General features: G+C 42.3%; 1 protein-coding gene across 2 annotated transcripts; it reads right to left on the bottom strand.

The window, feature by feature from the left end:
* Positions 1-2,691: 2,691 nt before the first annotated feature.
* si:dkey-16p21.7 (serine/threonine-protein kinase BRSK2) lies at positions 2,692-18,857 on the bottom strand. 2 transcript variants are annotated; one of them, XM_026346929.2, is made up of 20 exons: positions 17,917-18,857; positions 17,432-17,526; positions 15,303-15,388; positions 14,834-14,974; positions 13,923-14,039; positions 13,561-13,594; positions 13,266-13,334; positions 12,884-13,030; positions 11,058-11,089; positions 10,790-10,954; positions 9,441-9,538; positions 9,166-9,316; positions 8,973-9,033; positions 7,572-8,172; positions 7,256-7,304; positions 6,919-7,042; positions 6,686-6,787; positions 6,162-6,270; positions 5,791-5,880; positions 2,692-5,678 (listed from the first exon to the last, which is right to left on the bottom strand). In XM_026346929.2, the coding sequence occupies exons 1-20, from the start codon at positions 18,002-18,004 to the stop codon at positions 5,461-5,463; spliced, it is 2,577 nt and encodes an 858-aa protein (XP_026202714.1). In that variant the 5' UTR covers positions 18,005-18,857; the 3' UTR covers positions 2,692-5,460. The 2 variants fall into 2 exon arrangements, with proteins under 2 accessions (XP_026202714.1, XP_026202723.1); XM_026346938.2 differs by having other exon boundaries at positions 7,572-7,842.
* Positions 18,858-21,941: the final 3,084 nt, after the last annotated feature.

The raw sequence follows: 21,941 nt of genomic DNA, 5'->3' as shown, positions 1-21,941 counted from the left end.
CTTCAGACACTTAATATGATAATATATAAAACATATTCTTGGTTATTTAACACATTTTGTTGACTACATAGTGAGTCAAAGTTGTTAAAGTTTGGATGTCTTCAGTACTAATGTGCAATGTTGAAAATAATAAAATAAAGACAAAACACTAAAGGGGAAGGTGTGTCTAAATGTTTGACTCGTAGTGTGTATGAAGTGACCTGAGGTGATTCTGTTACAATTTGGTGTTATGTATATAAACTGAATTGTCTGGAAGTTGAATGACGGCCACGGCCACATTTATTTCCACTGTTGTTTATTGGTCAGTATTTCTCACAGGCAATAATAATCATTGTCATAATAGTGCACTTTTTCCTTTTTTGTAATTATACCACAGACATTTCTCTTTGTCATTGTCGTCATCATCATCATTAATTGTGTGAGCGGTTTTCTCGACCCACCCCTCCTCCACGCATCTTCCTCAAGGTTTTTTTTATGACATTACAAATTTCTGAAATCAAAAAAGAATTAGAAGAAGAAAAAAAAAGAAAAACTACTGTGTTGAGTTGGGGGGTCACAAGATGGGGAGGGCTGGGGGGTGGGGGTCATGATGAGAAGGAAATATGGGGAGGAGATGAAAGATTATAGTGGTACAATTGTAACTGCAGAAGAAGACTGAGCATTAATGATGAGAAGAAGAGCGGTACGTGACTACAGTGTCGATAAAAGATAGTTAATGCTACATAGATATGAATGGCATACAATGAGGACAGAAACAGGCGTCCGAAGTATAGAAATGTATACAGCGTCAGCCTTTAAGTATACAGTGTATAAAATGTATACGAGGGGACGGGAGGTGTCGATTACATGGGGGGGCATGTGCATGTGGGACATGGGTGTGAAGCACGATTCAGGAGATACAAAGAGAAGTGTAGAAAATCAAATCTAGGGAGGAAATGAGGGGAATAGGAGAGTTTTTAAGCAAGGGAGCCGCTCAGTCACCGAGTACCAAGGGTCCGGTTGTGTCTTTTCAATGGATTTTAATGCAGAATTCATTCATTCAGAGCAAAGGTTAGAGCAGCATTTTCCTTTTCTCCACCTTCGTCCTATTTATGTTCTTGAACCAACTTCTGTCTTCTCCCTTTTGTGTATGTGTGTGTGTGAAAGTTTCCCGATGTGTGCACCACAACGCTGAGAAACTGAGGCCTCCATTTACACGACAGGCGGAAAACACATTTCTGCATATCTGACAGGAATTACTTCTAAATGATGTCTATCGAATGTGCTGCTAGTCAGTGCAGAACTGTGAGCTGTCAGCTGAGTGTGTGCATTTAAAGTCAGTTAGCAACATAAAACAGCTGGACTGGCGGTGTTGGTTTGCATCAATCCTTTTACAGTGAATGAAAATGACTAGAAAATACATTTGTGTTTGCAGCTAGCAGCTCTGTGAGGCAGCACGTAGGCACAATGGTGCTTTGGATTAAGACATCAGAATGCTAACATGCCCACAAAGTCCATGCTAACGTGCTAGCGCTTAGCAGGAACCATGTTTTTGCCAAGTCAGTTGAGCGCGTTAGCATGCTAACATCTGCTAGCTGGTCCTAAACACAAAGTGCGTCTAAGGCTAATGGAAATGTTAGTTTTGCAAGGATTTGGTCATAAGCTAAGTAGAAGGGTGGTGTTCAGCATGTGGAGAAAATGAATTTCTGTTGACATTTTGGTGCTAATCCACCTTCCATCTAGTAAAGGTGTCATTTGAAAGGGTAAGTGTAAACGACAACCTTGTGGGGGCGACACGTGAATTGTCACCGGAAGCCACGAGCGTTCATTCTCTGTCTATCTATCAAATGTGATGACAGTCGCTCAGTAATTGTTGAGATATCTCAGGTTGGACTGAAGCTGTTATCCTAGAGCCACATCACTAGCTGAGGAAGAAAAAAAAAGGCTGCTACTCTGAAAGACCTACGTGTGTGTGTGTGTGTGTGTGTGTGTTTTGTACATACATGCACACACACACACACACTTGACAATTATTAATTAACATTCCAGCAGCTTTGCATGCTGCTTTCTTTTGCCCTAAAAAGCACCTCGATGGAGGAGCTAGATTCATTGAACAAGTGCCTGTGGGAGCTAATGGCTCTGCTAAGAATCAGGTATAAGATTTAGTTCCAATGCATGAAGTCCTCCACCTGCAGCTCGAGTGTGCATCTGTGCAGGTTTGTTTGTCTAGCACTGTAAAATGTGTAACATGTGTGGTAACAGACAGTGATAAATGAACTAAGCAAAACTTGGGAAATGCACGTTATAAAGCTGGAAGGTGTTTTTGCAGCATCGGTTTCCAGAATGTTGATTTTCTTTTAAAAAGGAGAGGAGAGTTATTATTCAGGTATTTCTCAGGGAAAGCTGGTTTTCTCTGCAGTGTCAAACATCTTGGAAGTGACATTCCCCTGTCTTCACCCCTCTCCTGCTCTTCCATTCATGAACAATATCACACTTTTAACAAATGCGTGGCAAATAAATAAATAAATAAATAAATAGATAAATAAATACATTTTCAATAAATATATGAAACAAAAATGTACATTTTTTGTGACATTCACATGGTTTGGGCCACGCTCTACTTTGGTGGTGGCGAACAAACACGTAAAAAAAAAAAAAAAAAAAAAGACAGGGCAGAGTAGAAAAGGAAAAGCAAGTAACAAAACAAGAGGCTTAGCATCCTGCCATCTTTCTGGACAAGTGGCTTTCAAATTTCCTTCCACCAGACAGAGTTCCTATGACATTAAGTCCTTTCCTTCTTGTTTGACCTCTTGCCCTTTCTCTGTCTTTGCATAGAGGCAGAAAGGGCTGCGGCTGATGTTGGTGAGCCCTGCATCATTCTGCAACTATCGACAAACAAAACGCAGCACAGGAAGGGGTTCGGTTGCCTAACTGTGAGTCTAAAAAGACTCCCAACGGCTGGGACATGGTTCGCGCAAGTACGTGAATGCAAATAATGCCTGGACTGGACTGGAAGCCAGCATTAACGCATGTCCCCAGGGAACATACTCAACATGCACTTTGACATTCCTGTGGAGGTGATCAAGCTCTGTCTACAAGGCTACCGCTCCCAGGGCCTTCATGACCACAGCAGTGAAGCAACACGGTGTCTGAGTGTGTACTGCAGCATTTTCAATTGAATCCAGCTGGCGCTTACACCACTTTAGAAACAGAACTTGCTTAGCTTGAAGCATCCACATTCTTGCATTAACCCCATTTGAGGCAATAGTCTCACTTCTCATTCTCATTCAAGTCATTTTACAGATTTTAGGTTTCATCTCAGGGTTAGTTTGGACTTTTTTTGTCATCCTTAATACAGTATTCACATACCCACACATAAAGTGACAGAGCTTTTGGTCCCTGTGATAGTTTGTCCTCTCCATACTGGCCCTGAAGTGATCCCTTCCTGAAATGACTATATTTTAAGAGATAATGTACAAAATTATTGTTATAATTGTAATTATATATTAAATAAGCCTTTAGCAGCCAATTAATATGGGTACATTGTAGCTCAACTGACCTGAACGCTGCATCATACTGCTTGTTCACGTTATATAGAATGGAAGGTGGAAAGAAATACTGTTAACTGACAGTATTGATGTAGTGTAATTTATTTATTAATTACCTTGATCGACAAACTTTGAGCATTAAGTTTTTCTTTGGTTTTCAGGCACTTCCATACTTATAAGTGGAAACTTAGGGATAGCAGAACCTTTTCTGTAATTAGGAGTGGGAGACTTGTCATTCGAGTAGGGCTAGAAATGGTGCTGGTTTTAGCATCCTTTGCCAAGACAAGACAACAAGAAACCACAGTTCAGGGAAATACAAGAGTGTAAATACTGTAACAGTGGCAAATGTACAACTTCAAATGTGGGTCTTCGGTTTCAGACAAAGTAAGCCTCTCATTTCTAAATGACAGGTGCTGTCTTTGCTGAGTAAACTGTCACTGGCAGATTTTCTCCCTTGTAGGCAGCCGGTAATTTAAGTTAATTAAGCCAGTTAGCTCCTCGATTGAGCTTGAATGGTCTTAAATATACACTTGACAACTGAATGTGCTGTGGGAAGGGGAGCTGGTAATGGCAGCTAAGCTATCATTAGGCAGCTGTGATACAGGGGAAAAGGTTTAGCCACTGCGAACACTATATTACACTAGGGTATGTGGATAGTTTAGCTCGTCTTTTGAGGTTCAGGTTGGTACCATTTCGCATCTGGTACAGCAAGAAAAACTATGGCAAACAATCACTCTGTCACTGTATGTATGGCATATCAGTGCTGTAATCATTTTAGGATGTAAATTGAAACTAGATCTTCAACAAATGCATTTTTCATTATCACCTCTTAGTTCCCATTAGTAGCTGTTGGTAACGTGTTCGTCTTTTGTCCTGCTAGTAGCCATCCTCTGCTTCCTGTCTGCGATTCATTTCCCTCTCTTTCACCGGCAGCACATTTACTTGTGACAAACTCTACCTGTGGTGCGTCCTTGGGTCCTGCAAATGGGGCTAAATCTAAACAGCTATCCACTTTTTCCTCCTCCTTTAAAGGCAATATGGTATCATAGCTTTATCAGTGTAATTCAGAAATAATTGTGGGACTGGTCTGTAGGGCTGGGTTAGGTAGACCGTGTCAGATCTGTTGTCTGTTATTTTGTGGTGTGGTTTCTTCTTCTTTCACACTCCTTGGTTGGTAAAGCACAGTTTTCTAATTAATTAAAGACAAAATCCACTTTAACAATCAAGCCGACATGTCATTCTCATTCCTTTCTCGAAGGACATCATCACTGTCTTGCTTTGCTTGTAAATACACATTTGTCTTCGAATAGAAAGTGGGCAGAAGAGAGAAGAGCGGGCTTCCTCTCATGTGACTCATCATGTTTCGTTAGGTGGTACTGAGGAGACTTGATGATCGAGGTGACATTAGGCTGGTCAGGAAATGTTAAATGGGGATTTCTTGAGGTGCTCTGTCATTGGACAGTATGTTCATGTGCCATTGTGACCGACTGATTGAAGGTTTCCTTTTGGATTTGAACCATGTGTGATTGGTTGCTGGAAAGGTCATGTGCTTTCTTGGTTGGGTAAGTGGGCGAACTACAAGTTTCTCTGGTTGTGAGCTTGTCTAGGACTTTTTGGACATCCTTCTTTTACTTAGACTTGTTACTCCAGGGTGAAGTTGCCCCTGAAGGCTGACTAGAGGTACAGTACAGCTCAACCTGTCTCCACCACCTCCACAAATATACATTTCTGCTACAATCAGTCACTCATAGGGAATTCTCCTTCATATCCTTACATCGGCGTCAAGGAAGAACTTCCCCCTCCTCCATGACATTGCTAGAGAATAATGGTAGGACGCAAGGCAGGGAGTATAAAAACAAGAAAGGAAAAAACGTGGGAAGGATAGGGGAAAGGAAGAGAGAAAGGCGGTCACCTCTCTTCCACAACATTCTTTTCAAGGGTGAGACTGCGTCCCGTTGGGCGATGAGAGGAGTCTGGTCTTGTCTTTCCCTGACCCGCACCTTTGTAAAACGGTGTTGCTGCTGCTTGCGCTTCCACTTTCTCCATCCACGGCATGCTCCCTTTCTCCTCGATCCGATCCACTTTCAGAACGGCGTGAGTTCTGACGTGAAGGAGTGCTGGGCTGTCGCGAAAGCTGACCATTCTTCTCATCTGAGAGATAAGGAGATAAAATCAGTGAACCAAACACACTACTGGTACATCTGGGGTGTGTGTGTGTGTGTGTGTGTGTGTGTGTGTGTGTGTGTGTGTGTGTGTTACTCACCAGCCAGTGCCTGCACAGAAGGCTGATCATGAGTGCTCAGAAGTTGAGCCTGAATGGTCTCTACCACTCTTTTGAATCTGCGACTGGGCCCTGAGAAGAGAGAGCATCAACTCATCACCCGTCTCCTAGCTTTACCCTTTTTAAAATTTCAATCTTTTTGGCCACATACTGTAGGAGCAACAGAAACAAATACAAAACATGACCTACACCGTTTAGCCATAACATTAAATCCACTGACACATGAGTAAATAACACTGATTAATTAAGTTGACTGTGATGAATAGACAACAAAGGACCTCTAGAACAGCAGTTGCTTCATATCTGCAGCTTTGTGTCTTTTTCTCTCCGTCCTTTGAAAGGCTTCCTCCTACCTGTTATTAGAGTGAAGGTGACGCTGTAGATGCCCATCTCTCTTCTTCCTTCCCTCTCTGCTCGTTCCCGCTCTCGCTCCCTCTCTCCCTCAGAGAAAGCAATGTCCACCTATAGGTAGAGCATAAAAAATTAAATTGCTCATTTAATTCTTAACTTAAATAAGTAACTGCACTGTTTGCAGTCTCATGGTTCTCTGCATGTATTGGTCATAAAATGTGATCTGATCTTCACTAAATTCACAAATATCATCAAACACAATATTTCTAAGCCGATAAAACAGTAAAAATATGCCTTTACTGAGCAGATCCATTAAACACACAGAGTCAGGGTGGGAAAAGTAAGTGAAATAGTGTTTTAATAGCTGGTTAAACCACTTTTGGCAGCTATAAACTCAAGCCACTGCTTCCTGTAGCTGTGGATTAGACCTGTACAACATAAAGGAGAAACTGTGGACCATTCTTCCTCAGAGAACTGTTTCTTGAAAACTGTGTTTTCTGAGAAAAGATAAATAATGAAATAATACCTGAAACTTGACAGGCTTTTGGAAGACAGAGGGGCCACCGGAGGACTTGTACTCTGCCCGGAAACTGTTCTGAGACACCACACTGTGGCTTAGAGAAGGAATCTGGAGAGGGATAAGAAAAAGGTGACGAATGGTGAAAAAGATCAAATCTTGAAATCTGTATATGTAATGTCACACAGAGAATAAAGTAATAAAGTAATGCTGGAGGCTTATCTCAGCCGGATTATACTCACAGACAGAAAGGCATGAACAATGTCAGCCTTGATAGAGCTGAGCGGCTTGTCTCTGATCAAAACAAAGATCTGCTCCTCTTTCTCCAAGCTGATGAAGTTACCAAACCAGGATCTCTTTGCCAGTCTGCGAATAAACAAGTATTTTAAAATATGAATAGACAGTATAGTAGCTAATGAAGATGACAGAGGAGTGGACCATTGTTCACATAAAAATACTGAAAAAAGTGGATAACATCATTCAACTAGTGCAATTTCTTATTTCTGTCTATTTCTTTCCCCACACAGGAAAAAGCATTGTGAAAATGATAAAAACACACACTGAGATGTGCAAACTTACTCTGGACTGGACTCGGGAGTCAAACTGGACATATCCTCTGATGTGGGAACTAAAATAAGAAGCAGAGGGGAGTTAAGTTAAAGCTCAGTAAAGCTTGTTGACAGGCCATGATTTAATTCCCCACTAACAGATATCACAGAATCAGATTTTAATCAACACAGGGACACAGGCAAATGTCTCAGTATAATATATGTTGGATGCAAATACAAAGTAAAGTAGGAAAACAAATTGATTCAACTGTTCAAGAGCATCAGGATTAAGGATTAAGAAAAAAAAACATAATTTAGGACGTAACAGAATCTTATGACTTGGTCACCTTGAAGTTTGCGCCGATGGAAGCGCGGCGACCCCAGCAAGTTGTTTTTGAACGAGTTAAGCCTTGATCTCCAGTGGGCAGAGCTGGAGGCGGCCAGACCCCCACTGCCCCCTGGGCTGGAGGGTGGGGTCAGCAAGGTCCCGCCAGCTCCGTCCGCTCTGGAAGAAGAAGAGGAGGAGGAAGAGGAGGGAGGGGTGGTGGAAGAAGGGTGTTGGATTTGGTGCACAGGCGTGCCCAGCGGGGTGGGCAGCGGGGAACCCTGCGGCGTGACCTGCGATACAGGAGGAGGAGTGGCAGAGGTGTTAGAGGACGTCTGGACATTCTTGGACTTGAAGACAGATGGAGAAGGGAAGTTGAAGAAGCGTGGGATGGGGGAGAGGAGCGGGGAGGGGGACGGGGAAGGGGAGCGGGGAGTCTGGAGGGGGAGGGACTTCATGGAGTGGAGCTGGGGCCGGTCAGCGGGGCCCTTTGAGGGCAGGGTCTGTGTTTTGGGATCAGGCGGCGGGCGAGTAGGCCGAGGGGTGGTAGCACTTCCTGCTTTGGGGTCTTTGGAGGAGGGAGCGGAGGTGACTTCTGATTGGCTGAAAGTGAAGACCGGACTCTGATGGACAGACACAGAGAGAGATGGGGAGAAGGAGGGGAAGAGAGATGGACAGATAAGAGATGAACATGAATTATGATTCATGGACGCGATCGTTCAACATGCCTCCATCAGATGCACAAATTGGAAAATGGATTTGGTGATCTCTAATCTTTACTATAGTTGTATATGTGTCTGTGTGTGTGTGGATTTTTTTGACCACGTCAATATGTAAACGCCAACTTTAGTACGAGGCAGCATGGTGTGTCCATGAAATGAGAATGTGTATGGCTGAGGAAGTGACAGTATGATGGAAAGACATGACTAGCAGTAACAGCAGGAGCCAGAGTCATTAGAGGAAAAAAACAAAACAACACAGGAAATTTGGGTTTTGTGTTTGATGGCCAAAACTGATATTTATATATTGAGGTCACTCATTGTTGGGAGCTCAGAAACTGTGACACCTTCTCCGTCATGTTAAAGAGGAAACGAAGCATCCAGTTTGTTACAAGCCGACAGTTCAAAAACCAGCATTTGTGACTGTGTTAGGACCCATTAGTGAACCTTAAAGACTGCTGTTAAGATTAAAATTGTTCAGATTATTGAGGAGAACAGGATTCTGTGTAGGAACCATCAGCGTACTATGTTAAATAATACAACGTGGGAATCACATGAATACAGTTACTTCTGTAGGCGTTCTTTCACTGTGGTGGGAGAAGAAATGAAGGTAAAGTGGACCAAAGGAGAGGAAAGGAGAGCTCTTCACATGGAATTTCTTTAGCTGTTAGGTTTATATTGTGAAGTAGAGAAGGAGTTCTTACCCTGGGACTGCTGAGAGGACTGGAGGACAGACCTGTGGACGCTCCGCTTACTGAACGAGACCTTTTGAAGACAGTAAAAAAAAACAAAAACAACATGAGTCACTGAGCTCAGTAGTTTTCTAATCTGACTTGGCTACTGCTGACAGGTTCAATCAGATTAAATATGCCAAGACACATTACTGGGGATGCGTACCTCTGGCTGTGTGCATTAGTGTCAAGGGCCCTGCGAGGTGGGGTGGGAGACCCTTGTTCTGTGACACTAAGGACTTCCAGGCTCTTCCTCTCTGGACGACAGCGGCCATGACGCGTCAGCATGGGGGAGTCCACACGCTTCTTGGGAGGGTCTTGTAATTAGAAAAATAAATGATAAGAATATATAGATTTCTTTACATTAGACTTTTTGTTGGTGAAATGTTTTTTTTTTCTATTGTAGGACCATCAAGGGGTTAAAGAGCGACCTCTACCAACCTAGGTCATTTCTGGGAGGCAGATCCTCGTCCTCACAGCTGGGGTATCGCTCCTTCCTGTCCAACAGGAGGTAGTAGATCATCTTCTCCTGGTTGTCCCTGCAAAAGGAGGCGCAGAGATGAAAAGTAGGAAATAAAAAGATAAGAGACAGAAAGATGTTGGCTGGCAAAATGAAAAAGATGGAAATAGAAAGTAAAACACACAGGCTGGGTCACAAATCTCCAGACAAGTACTGGATGTCTGGCATCATTCTGGATAAGTTGTATATGAACTGCGACGTGTTAAATGTGTTTCTTTAATCTTAAATTGAGTTGAAGAGTTGGTTTAATTTCCATTATATGCATAATATAATAATATAATCAAATATATAAACATATACAATGTTTTGATTTGTGACCTAGCTACGTAGCACATAAACTAAACCATTTATTAATATTAAAGCATCACCATAACTGTTTTAACAGATGTAGCCACTAGGGGGAGCAGCATTTACATTTATTAGTATTGGTGTCAGGCGGTGTACACTGGATTCACCGGAATTTTTTCGGCCTAAATAGCAACCTGGCAAAGAGGTTGACGAGAGAGAGAGTGTGTGTTTTAGCCCTTCCTCATCCAGGTCAGCATATGCACAGAAACATTTGTGTAACGCATCATGATGTGTTCATGAAATGAAAGCGTGTATCACTCAACATGTGACAGTATGATGGAAAGGCATGAGTAGCAGTGAAAAAAGAAAAAACCTAACGACAGGAAATAGGTTTTGTGTTTGATGGTCAAAACTGATATTTATACGCTGAAGCTGCTGTTACTAGTTTTGTACTATAATGTATACAGTATATATTATATATACTATATATACTATACTATACAGATAAAATCAGCCCATAATTCTACGACCCACGACCACTGTGTGTTGCCTTCAGGAACTTGTCTACCATCTCGTAGAGCAGACTGCAGAGTTGGATGTTAAGTATCTGTGGGTTCATCATCACATACATATCTTTCACATTACATAAAGTCATTTAAATACATTGTCAACATCAAAACATTGACTAGGCAGCTTTAATCTAAGTGCTCCACATTTGCTTGTCTGTTGTGAGAATCAGATCGGTTTGGCAGATAGCTGGGATGGACAGAGAGGGAGGCATTGTCCCTCTGGATGTTCTTGTTCTTGCCATGTCAGGCAGATTAATGATGTAAGTAACTAACTGGTCACAATAAGTCAAAAGAGGGAAAGAGAGAGACACAGAAAGCAGCTACACTGCTGGATGGATGACTGAATTCTTATTTGTGTTACAACATTGCCATGTATTCAAAGAGGAAATGTTTGATGGCTCATATTTACTCACTCCTCACTTGTAAGGTCCCGTGTGAGTTTGACCCGGTCTCTGAAACACCCTAAAGAGTACATGCTTTCCAGAACGTCAGGGTCCAGATCTGTTAAGGACAGGATCCTCTTTAGACACACACAGCGAGGAGGTGGCTGCTCTGGGCAAGGCTCATTCCGGCCACCCCTTAAAGGAAAGAGTGGTCAGTGTAAGTAAAGCTGGAGTAATCTGGATTTAAAATGGACAAGGAAAATGAAGAGAAGGTAAGAAAAAGGATTGTGGTACTTACTGGTACCAGGGGTGTTTCTGTATTGCTTCTAGCTGTAATCGACAAAAACACATCATCAACATACTGGTTTTATAATAGATACAATGCACATGTCTCCAACCCTGACCCTCAAATACCTTTCTGCTTGTTTTCCAACTCTTACCTCTTCCCTATCCACTGTTAATTACCTGGATCAGGTGAAGTAGGTAGTCCACCCTCATTTGAGTTGGTGTCTTCCAATTTCTAATTGACTGAACAAACCTGATCCAGGTAATCAGCAGAACCGAGCAAACTCTACTATAATAACATCCATCAACAAACATAAAGCATCTTCTGTACACATAAACAGGTCAAAAGCTCCTGATTAAAACTAGTATGGCTAGTCAGCCATTGGTGGTAAGTAGCCAGTGTGTCTCCAATACTTCAGTTGAACCCTTATCAGCTTCACCTGTATGAGTATATACTGCTAAATAAGGAATGTTCTTACCATAAACTAAGACAGTGAACAAAATAAGAGTTGCACCTGCTCCACAGCTGACATTGGCATTTAGCTCAAAGCGCGGGGTTATGGCCGAGTACAGTCTCCCAGAGCTAGCGAGCTGTAGGCTGTAAACTCCTGTTTCTACCTCTCATGACCTCAGTAAAAGTTTTCCTGCAGCAGTTCTACACCACCTCGTACATTATACATTCTGCAGAAGTCCCCTCTCTGCTTCAGGACTGCATAGAGTGCTGCTCATCGGATCGGTGCTGCACAATATCTCTTGGGGTTGAAGTAATGGAGCAGCTGCAGTTCTGCAAGCATGTAGAAAGTGGAAAGTGGGTTTGCCTTGAACACCGCACTTGTGCATCTGCAGGGAGGAAACTAGCTCGCATCTGCATGTAGTGAGTGCTTTGCCTTTATGAAATCGCTTATGAAGTGTTCAATACTGAAAAAATAAATGGTGTGTGGGTTCATCTCCTAATGTTCGGCTAGCTGACTACAAACACGCTTGTTTAAAATGTGTCTCCTCGCGTGGTAGTTTCCATGGAGGCAACTAACAGACGGAGACAGTCTGACCTGGTTTCAGGCTCCATTAATCAACAGCTCATCAGAGAAACCCACAGCTCTGATTAAATCTGCTCCATTCTAGCTGAATGACTAACTGACCAGACTCTGTATTCCTCCATGTCTTTATTTTACAGTCCCACGCAAATCACATTATCACAGCTGTCTCCTTCTTTCTACCTCATAACTATGAATTCATTTCCAGCCCACATGCCGGATTTATCCGAGCTTCCCTTTGTAACCAGACTGCAGTGGAATTTCTTCTATCAGTCCATTCACCCTGTCATTTATCCCCTCACTCGCTGCCTGCCCTCTCTCTTTCTCTCTCTGTGTTGCCAGTCTCTCTTCAGGCCTTTCTCTCAGGGTGTGGAGCTATTATTTAGCTGAAAAGGACTCCTTGTCTTCTTCACCCGCGGTGCCAACCTCAGCCACTGCTGAAGCCACTTGATCCGTCCATCTATTCACATGGTACATAAAAGCATCCTCCCGCCTCTCTAGATTGTGATTCTGGAGTCTGTGGATTCTGTTACCCTCTTCTCCAGATAAACAATGAAGAACAACCCTACAGAGTTACGGAGTCACTTGTACTACTATGATCCACTCAAGAATTATGCAAAATGTACTAATCAAGCAGATGTTGAACTTCTCTGATTGGTTAGAAGGGTGAGCCTCAGTCAAAAACCTTTAGAAGTGATTGTCTCTGCACTCCTGCCACTGGTATTCTGTAAGTCTCACATGACAGGACCCTCTCCACTATAACAAGAAACATGCTGTCTTTTTTATTTTTACTCTCCCTCCTCACCGTGAGTCTCTTTTCAGCATTGACTTCTATCATTCCCTTCAGCAAAGCCTGGCAGTCTGGAGGTATAAAGTGGGGCATATGGAACACCCCGCTCTTCACTTTCTCTAGTAGCTGCCGTAGGTTGTCATGGTCAAAGGGCAAGGCACCCTGAGGGGGGAGACGAGAGAAGATGGCAAGACACAGGAAGAAGATAAGAATTGAAATGAGAGAATAAGATTAAACAGAAATAAAAAAGAAGCATTTATCACTTATATACGATGTTTTGTGAGTTACTCATGAATCTTTAACAGTTAACATAAAGTTGATGAAATTGCCTGTTGGTGAGAAAATAAACTCTTATCAAGTTTTCAAATCTATGTTAAGAATAAAAGGATGCTCTTACCACAAGAAGAGCAAAGAGAATGACTCCACAGCTCCAAACGTCTGCTCTGCGACCGTCGTACTTCTCCCCCTGAGACACAAATGCAAGGGCAGAGCAGCATTAGGCATGCAAACACACAAACACGCTGCATAGAAGTGTTACACAAGGACAACAGGTCTTATGCTCTGTCTGTGTCTGCACATGAGGCGTTCAGGTACAGTACCGACTGTAGATCACCTGCGTTTTTGGAAGGAGTGAGAACCCAATGTCACTGTGGAGGAAAGTATATTTGAAATATGAGAGCGATGAAACTTACCCTTATGACCTCTGGGCAAGCATAATGTGGGGATCTATGACAAAAAAAAAAGAGGTGATTAAACAATTTGCTCAGGTACAATTTATACAGATTAAAACAGCGCTGGGTTCATGTACTTTAAGAGTAGAGTGAACGGCTAAACCCAGGTGAACGCTACAACCCCTCACTAACTTTATCTACTAAATCCACGTTGACGGTAGATTGTTTAAAGCTATTTAAGCTTCTAATGAACAAAATCAACTGTATGAAAAGAAAGGCAAAAGGGCCCTGAGTCAGCATTCCTGATGTTCTGCACACATGCATTAATACTGTGTCACATTAACAGCGAGTAGATGTGAGCAAGCTTCAACCCCTGCACTCACCCACAACTGGTTTCCAGCAGGCTGTCTCCCACTTGTAATGAGGCCATGCCAAAGTCTGCTATCCTGATGTTATTCTTTTCATCCAGGAGAAGATTCTCTGGCTTCAGGTCTCTGTGACTACACACACACACACACACACACATTTACTTTGTACCCTTGCTTGACTTCCACATGACATATGACACATTTAGAACTCTTAAAGATATCTGCTTTACAGGAACCACAGTTAGACTGATCTCATCTGAACATGTTTATATTAGATTACTGTATGAACACACTTGTGTACTCTGCACGGCACACAAGCAAGTATTTTATCATTTGACAGTGAAACATGAGATGTGAGTTATGCCTCACATTTGCTTTTCCATTGTATAACATTACTTTCCACCCAGTGGGGAAAAGTAATTACAGGCATACAATATAGGCTGCTCAAAAGCTGTACGATTCAGAGGTATTTGTATTTGAATTTAACTTGAATGTTTCCAGTTTACATAACTACTACTACTGCATTTGTTTTAAATCTACAATAACACGTTTCAGATTAAGATTTTACATTAGAATAATATATGATTAACATATAATATACAATGTTCTGTGGTCTGCTACATTTTTGGCTTTCCTCAAATAACGCAGTACCCAGTCAGGACTCTCTGTCACATTCTAGATGTCTATTAGTTGTTACCCACTTTTCTCCTTCTTTCCTACTCTGTTATTCATTTCGCTAAAACCATTAGGAGGGGCTTGACGCCCAGGTTTGGAACCACAACACCATAGAGAGTGTGGAAAACACACATGTACGTTTATACATCAGTATTAGTGTGGATGCAAATATCTAACATTTCAAATGTTGATATTCTCGACACAATTTGCTAATAAAATTATTGTAACTTCCTAGAGCTTTTTATACCGACCATATGGAGTGACTGTGACAGAAGTCGAGGGCAGAGATGATTTGTCTGAAGAACTTCCTGGCTTCTTTGGGGGTCAGTCTGCCCTTCTTCACCAGGTAGTCGAATAACTCTCCGCCAGACACATGTTCCAACACCAGGTATCTGGGAGACAGAAGGACAGAGGGTCAGAAGGATGAGAAGGGAGAGATCTTTTGTAATGGAAAAAAACTGTTGTCCACAGTCACCCTTATACAACAAGTCATTCAACTCCTAAGTATGCAAACTTATTAACACCCAAACATTCATTCACAATCTTGCATCTATTCAATGCCATATAGTTATTTATCTCCGTTTTGTCTTACAGAACCTTGTCTCCTTTTCAAATTCAAGGTTGTTTCTGCTCTGGCAGACGTCCAGAGGCAGACAGAGAAGACTTTTTTTTTTTTTTTTTTTGGTCAGCAGGAAAGCAGGAAGCTTAAGAGGTACTCACAGGTATTTGTTATTCTCATAGACATCATGCAGCTTCAGAACGTGAGGGTGCTCTATTAGTTTAAGAATAGCTATTTCTCTCTCCACCTGGATAGACAGAGGGAGGGAGGGATGTACAGAAAGGTTACGAGAGAGGAGGAGGGAGGTTAGAAATAATGGAGATGGAAATGTCAGAAGCAAGAGGAGGGTAAATGTGATGTAAGACAGAAAGAGAGGGAAGGGACAAGTAAAAAGACGGCTTGTTAAAATGTGTAGCACCATTAAATGTCTAAAGAATAACTTCTTTAGTTTTCATTTTGAATATTTCAAATGATGCAATAAAGAACAGAAAGAAAGATAGAAGATATTAATAAACTATGAATGAATTGTTAGTTTCCACTATCAAACTAACTCAGACCTGTTAGCTTTAGCCTTTAGCATGTTTAACATTAAAGCTGCAATATTTAGTATCTGTATATAAACAATAAACCAAATCACTATGTGTAATAAGAAGTGTGTGGCTCGTAGAGACAGAACGACAGGAAATTTCTCACAACTTGCAGCTGTACTGTTTTCCATCAGCCTGACCGCTTTGTCAACATGAAGGTTTTCTGATAACCTGCCCACTGCCTGGCTGGGCACGAAAGGAAAAGCTGTAGCGCATTTAGCAACTTAGGAAGCAGATACTTCCATCTGGAGCTAGTGAATTAAAGCTAAAAAACAAAACACCAAATGAATATTAACGTTGCTATGTTTTGTAATCAAGCTAAGCTGCTACGTGGCTTAGCTATAATGCCTTGTTGTTGTGACTTGTTGTCTGTTGGAATAAATGACAGACATGTTCTTCAGTTTATCTGACTCGTCGTTCACACCTTGAGGGTCACTGAGGTCACTTGTGGATCATTGTACCACTCAGCAAACATGTGCTCGTTAGGGTCACATGTCAAAGCGTGAACAGCTGTGAAGCTGCTTGGGGAGGGTTGCCAAGATTGCATTGTAAGTGGCTGATGAATGGTGTCATAGACCGTCCCCTCTGTTAAGTGAGGGGTAGATGGGCTTTTTCCATTTTGACATAAGTGGCCTCCTTTACTACTCTTTCAAACCATCTGTTGTCTCGGGCTGTTATGTGTACCCTTCTGTCTTTGGGTTAACCAGCACCTCGGGGATAACCAGGAGCTTGATGACTGAATCTCCACAGACTGTTGTTATACAGTTTGTTGTTTGCAAACAATAATGACACAAAATACTGGTTGCTGCAATCAATCCTAACCCTAACCCTAACCTGAACATGTCGTGAAGCGATATCTTCCCAACATGACTATACGCACTATAAGAAACTACATCAACATCTTTTATTGGGAAGAATTGACTGTGTTGTTATTGTTAATGTCTTCCGAGTATTAAATTCCATATTTGGGTTTTGTTTGACAGTTTTCATGCTGATCTGCAGCAGAGGATAGCCTCATTAGTTTTTGGCTGAACTTCAGAATGTCTCCTTGCACAAAAGAAGGACAGAGACTAGATTACACGATCACCCACTAACCCTTAAATCTAAACATGGGTATGTTGGTGTTGTATTACGTTTTGTCCCTGCACCACATTATAACTGTAAGTTAATGTATCACCATGAATAAGCTTATTCAGCCTTTTGTAGTTAAATGTGCTTTACCTTCCCAACAACAGTCTGAAGACAGCCGCCTGGCAATGCAGTTACTAATAGTAACACGTAGAAGAGGCGTTGGGCAACTTTCTAGGCCAGTACAGGTGAGTTTCACATCTGCACAATGCTTCATGTAATCATCCACATTAGAAACACCAACATGAAAAAGCTATTTCAATTCCCTTTCAGTCCAGTGTGTTACAGCTGTACTAGCTTTCATCAGGGGGCTTAATTTGAAATCCTCTCTATTGTTCAGTATACAGAAGCAGTGCCCACACACTCGGCTGCTCCAAGTTACAACACACTGACAGCTTTTTCCTTGACAAAAATAAAGACTCCATTTCTCCTGCTATTTCTGCAGATGGAGAGTGAAAGCGTACATGATTTGAGCTTTTATAGCAACCATAATTACAGTCAGCGATTATGGGCCCAGTAGATCCAACACAGAGACAGACAGATAGATCAGATGGATGCATTCTTAAGTGCTGTACCTTCATCAGAACTGATTCGGAGAGTTTCTCTCTGTTGACGATCTTTATGGCCACCTTCTGCCCTGTTATACAGTGGACACCCAGCTTCACCAGTCCTGAGAGGCAGACAGCGAGAGGAAGAAGATGTTTGAATATCAGAAATCATCATGCAGCGTGAAAACTGGAAGGAGGGGATGTCATAAATAATTCAGAAAGCTTGGCTGACATTGTCACAAGCACTGACCAAAGCCTTTTTGTGATATCTCCCCCCTCTTAAAACAGCAGGCCTACATCCTGTAATGAATTTTAGAACAACCTTTAAGGCTGTAGCACAATAAAACAGGAGGACCTACACGATGACTAAGGATTAAACCATGAGCTCAGAATTTCATAGGAATGTTAAAGTAAATGGGAACTGGGGCGCTCCACCCTGGAGTCAGCTGATGCACCTTGCACACGTCCTATTTGCCTTGCTGCAAGACTCGAGGAAATGTGGAGGTTCCTACCTGTCTGTCCCTTCCCAAGGGTCTTCTCCAGTCGGTAAGGCCCCACATACTGACTGGACTGGCCCACCGTCAGTTCCTTGCTGCTCATGCTTCCCAAGATGAATTTCTATTCCTGATTTAAGGCAGATCGAGATCGCGCTCAGTCCTGCTCCGTGCGTAATGCTCCAACGCACATCCCAGACAGGCTGTGCGGCGGCGGAGGGGAGAGGAGGTGCGGAGGACTGGTCGTGGATCTAAAGCCGGGCCCTGCAGGCTACTCCCATGCACTCGTTTGTCATGCGTTCAACTGTGTACTAGAAGTGTGAACCACTATATAAGGCCTACAATAAACGACTTTCCAGACTGGGTTGTGTCTTTTATTTCTAAGCTACAGCAGCATCATTCAGGCAAAGTAGAAAAGATCTGAGAGAGGATGTAAGGTTCGACTGGGGTCAGGGACAGAACCCCATCTCCTGTAAATAACAGTAGTTTAAAGCTGATTGATCCTTTATAGCTTATGCAGCTGGCAAAAGTGGAGCAGGAGAGAAAAGCCTCGTTCAGACAGGAAGGCTACATTTGCCACAGATTGATTTCTGTAAGAGCAGAGTCTCAAATATCCCAAGTCAGAATGCCCTGATTGAATCCATTCTCTGATCGATATCAGGGACCCCCTCCTCACTGCTGCTGCTGCTGCTGCTACCGTCCAAAAAGGTTTTCAGAACCATCCCAAGCTCATACATCCCCCTGTTCTCCTCACGCCAGGCCCCGTTTGGTCAGGATCCGTCTTTCATCTGCAGATGCGTCGCTGTGCAGATAATCATCTATTATCACAACAGCATCAGCAAGAAGAATGGGTTTTCCAATATCCGGTGCACACTTTGGCTCCCTCCCTCCCCGGCCCTGCATCAGGAAATCGAGGAAGAGGGGGAAGAGCATTAAAAAAAAAAAGAAAGAAAGAAAGAAAGAAAGAAAGAAAAGGCAAACAGCTGCGGGCGGACCGCGTCAGACCGGCGACGCGCCGCCTCGGTCGGGACAGCTGCGGCGAGGAAGAGGTGCTGGAGGAGGATCAGCAGCGGGCCCCGCGGTTAATCCAGTTTCTAGAAACAACAAGCATCCTCAGCTGGCCTGGTAGTCACCGACTCCCTCTTCCTCCCTCCCTGTCTTCCTCTCCGCCTCTCTTTCTCTCTCCCCTGGCCGGCTACGCTCACATCACCGCATCTCCTCCCTCTGCCGGCGCTTCAGGTTCTTAGCTCCCGGACAAACAACACAAAGCTTTTCTTTTTCTTTCAACCCGTCTTGAAAAAACAAACAAACCAAAAAAGGTTGGGAGAAGTTGGCCTCATCCACAGGAGTGTCCTCCGCGCCGCCGCTACGCGTAATATCCCCGTTTGTCTTTCTCTCGTTCCCCACCTCCTCTCACACTCCTCCTCCTCCTCCTCTTCGCTCAGCATCAGCATCCGGGTTCCGCTTCTCCATCTCCCCCCTCCCTCCCTTGTGTGTCTCTCTCTGGCCCCCACCCTTTTTTTTTTACTATAGCAAAGTTGCAGCTGATTGGCTGCGCGTCAGGACACCACCTCTAGAAATAAGTCTTAGACCCTGACTTTAATATAAAAGACTTATTACATATATTTAAATAGCAATTTAAAAATGTTCCAAACTGACATGAACTGTACCTAAACAGTGTTTTAAGCCATTTAAGAAAGAATACGTGTGTGTATGTAGATCTAACTCTCTGTGGACTATAATTCTTTTCTAATACTTTAATTACTAACAAGGATCTAACGGAGTATTCTGGTTGGTTCACTCTTTGCATGCTTCACTGTGTTCTAGCTTTCAGTCAGTCCAGTACTTCTGTATTAGAGGTTTGTTTAGTCACTCCTGGATTTAATGTAGGTGGTTTAGATCCGTCCCAGCTCGCTCTGTGCCATGAGTCTTTTACCCAGAGTTGTTTTTTAATTTACCTTCAATGGAGTCTTCCAGTTATGTTTGTCCTCCTGTCAGATTCTCCCATTTCTGCAGATGACCTCTGAAGCTCTGTTACAGTCTGGTCACTTAGTTTGAATGAATCATCTCACGGGACAACGAGCTGTAGTCGTTCCAGACGTTCCATTATGGGATACTGAGTCTGAATTAAGTCATGTCAATAAATATACTATACAATTATACTATACCCTCTCCCCACACTGCCAAATCCTAATTTCTTCTTAAAATAATAACATGTGGATTTGAAGACTAGAATTTGATGAAAGAAATATTTTCTGTCTTTTTAAAAAAATATACATTAAAAAACAAACATTTTATGAACAGTTGCTGTCCAAACAGACCCCTGGGTCAGATCATAATCTTCCACAGCAGAACCACCGGGTGCTGCATCGCTGAATCCTGTGATTAAGGTTCACATTGTGATATCTGTATGACGTTAACTCCCCAATCTTAATCCCGCTTAGTCTTAATCTCATGATGCAGTCAGGTTGGTGGGGCTCAGATTATCTAATGGTGCTGTGTGTGAATATGTACAGTACAGCAGGTCCGTGCATGGGTGATAGATGCTGTTCAACTAGGACAAAACTAAATTAAGAGAAACGTCATGAAGCATGTCGTCACCAAAGGATAACATTCAAAACACACTGAGTATTAATAAAGTACATGTGGGGTTGATTTATAGTCTCTTATAGTCTTAGAATGAACTGCTGTTTATCTGAATGTAATAAAATCTCAGGTTCTTCATAGAAGTGTATTTTCTGTCCACATGGTGGTGCTGTTGCTCACCGGCAAACTTGAGGCACACCAGCATCTTCCTAAGTGGAGTCCTTCCATAGACACCACGCTCCATTGTTCTATGTTTATTTTTATTGAAATGCCAAAAAGTAACAGTCAAACAGAAACAATTGGCATTCTTTGGTTGGATAAAAGAGCAAGTCTCACACAGAAACCTTCAAAGAAGTAATACACTGATCAGCCACAACATTAGCGCCCATGCTCACACCTGTCCACCACCACATGGTCATGTATCTCTGCTGCCAGGCTGTTCAATGAGTCTGAAGCCTCAGATGGCACCTCTCCACTCTAATATATGTTTTTGAACATATTTCTGTGATTAATAAATTCTTATTAAAAGTTACATCCTGTAGCTTTAACTGTACGTGTTCACTGCAACTGAAGTGAAATAAAGTCCTAGCAAAATGTTTCTTTATTTTAGTTTAACACATTTATCAACAGTTCATAAAGTGATTTTTAAAGGGTTTATGGGTCAGTGTAGCTGAATTTTTCAATCAATCATTTTCTGATAAATTCTGCTGGGTTTTAGATATAGATACAGTAGTTTGTCATTTCATTATTACAGAAGCTGCTTCTCTTGGACAGTATCCACCAACACTAACTACTTACTTGATACTTGATGTATGTATGTTACGTGTTGTCTGTCAATAGTTTAACTTCTAAATTATGCTGGAATTTCAAATCTACATAAATGGCTTATATGAAAAAGACTCTATTTCATTTCTATTTTAATTTTTTATTACAAGCTTATGTTGTGTATGTTTAGTATTTGAGAATTAGAATAGACACACGCAGCTCTTCTCTGCAGAGTCAAGCAAAAATGCTGTGACCTTTTCAGTGGAATCTGTGTTTAGCAGTTTGTCGGATGTCCCTCTGAAGCGGCTGCTCATGCTATATCTGTGTGTGTGTGTGTGTGTGTGTGAGTGTGTGTGTTTTGACATGGTTTGTTCTTTCACATGCTGACCCCTAGGGACTATTCCTGCAGCCCCTCCACCCATGTGCAAACAGGTCAATGGTTACACTGGTTAAGCCGTAAGTCTCATATAAAACTATATAAGTGGCTTTAATGTGTTACAAAATAGACATACTGGCTCTAAATCCTCTGACTGTGAGGCTCTGAGTGAAAGCAGAGATCAGACTAATTTGGAATGTGTGGGTGTGATGCTAAAATAGTCTGAATTTACTCCCTGGAGATGGATTAGCACAGCCCCAGGGGGTACAGACAGACAGCTGAGAGTGAGTGGCCGGTCTGGCCTTCTTTGATCACT

This window comes from Anabas testudineus, chromosome 8, assembly GCF_900324465.2.
Source record: "Anabas testudineus chromosome 8, fAnaTes1.2, whole genome shotgun sequence".
NCBI lineage: Eukaryota > Metazoa > Chordata > Actinopteri > Anabantiformes > Anabantidae > Anabas > Anabas testudineus.
Note: the sequence above shows the minus strand (reverse complement) of the source record. Positions and strands in the feature narration are given on the sequence as shown.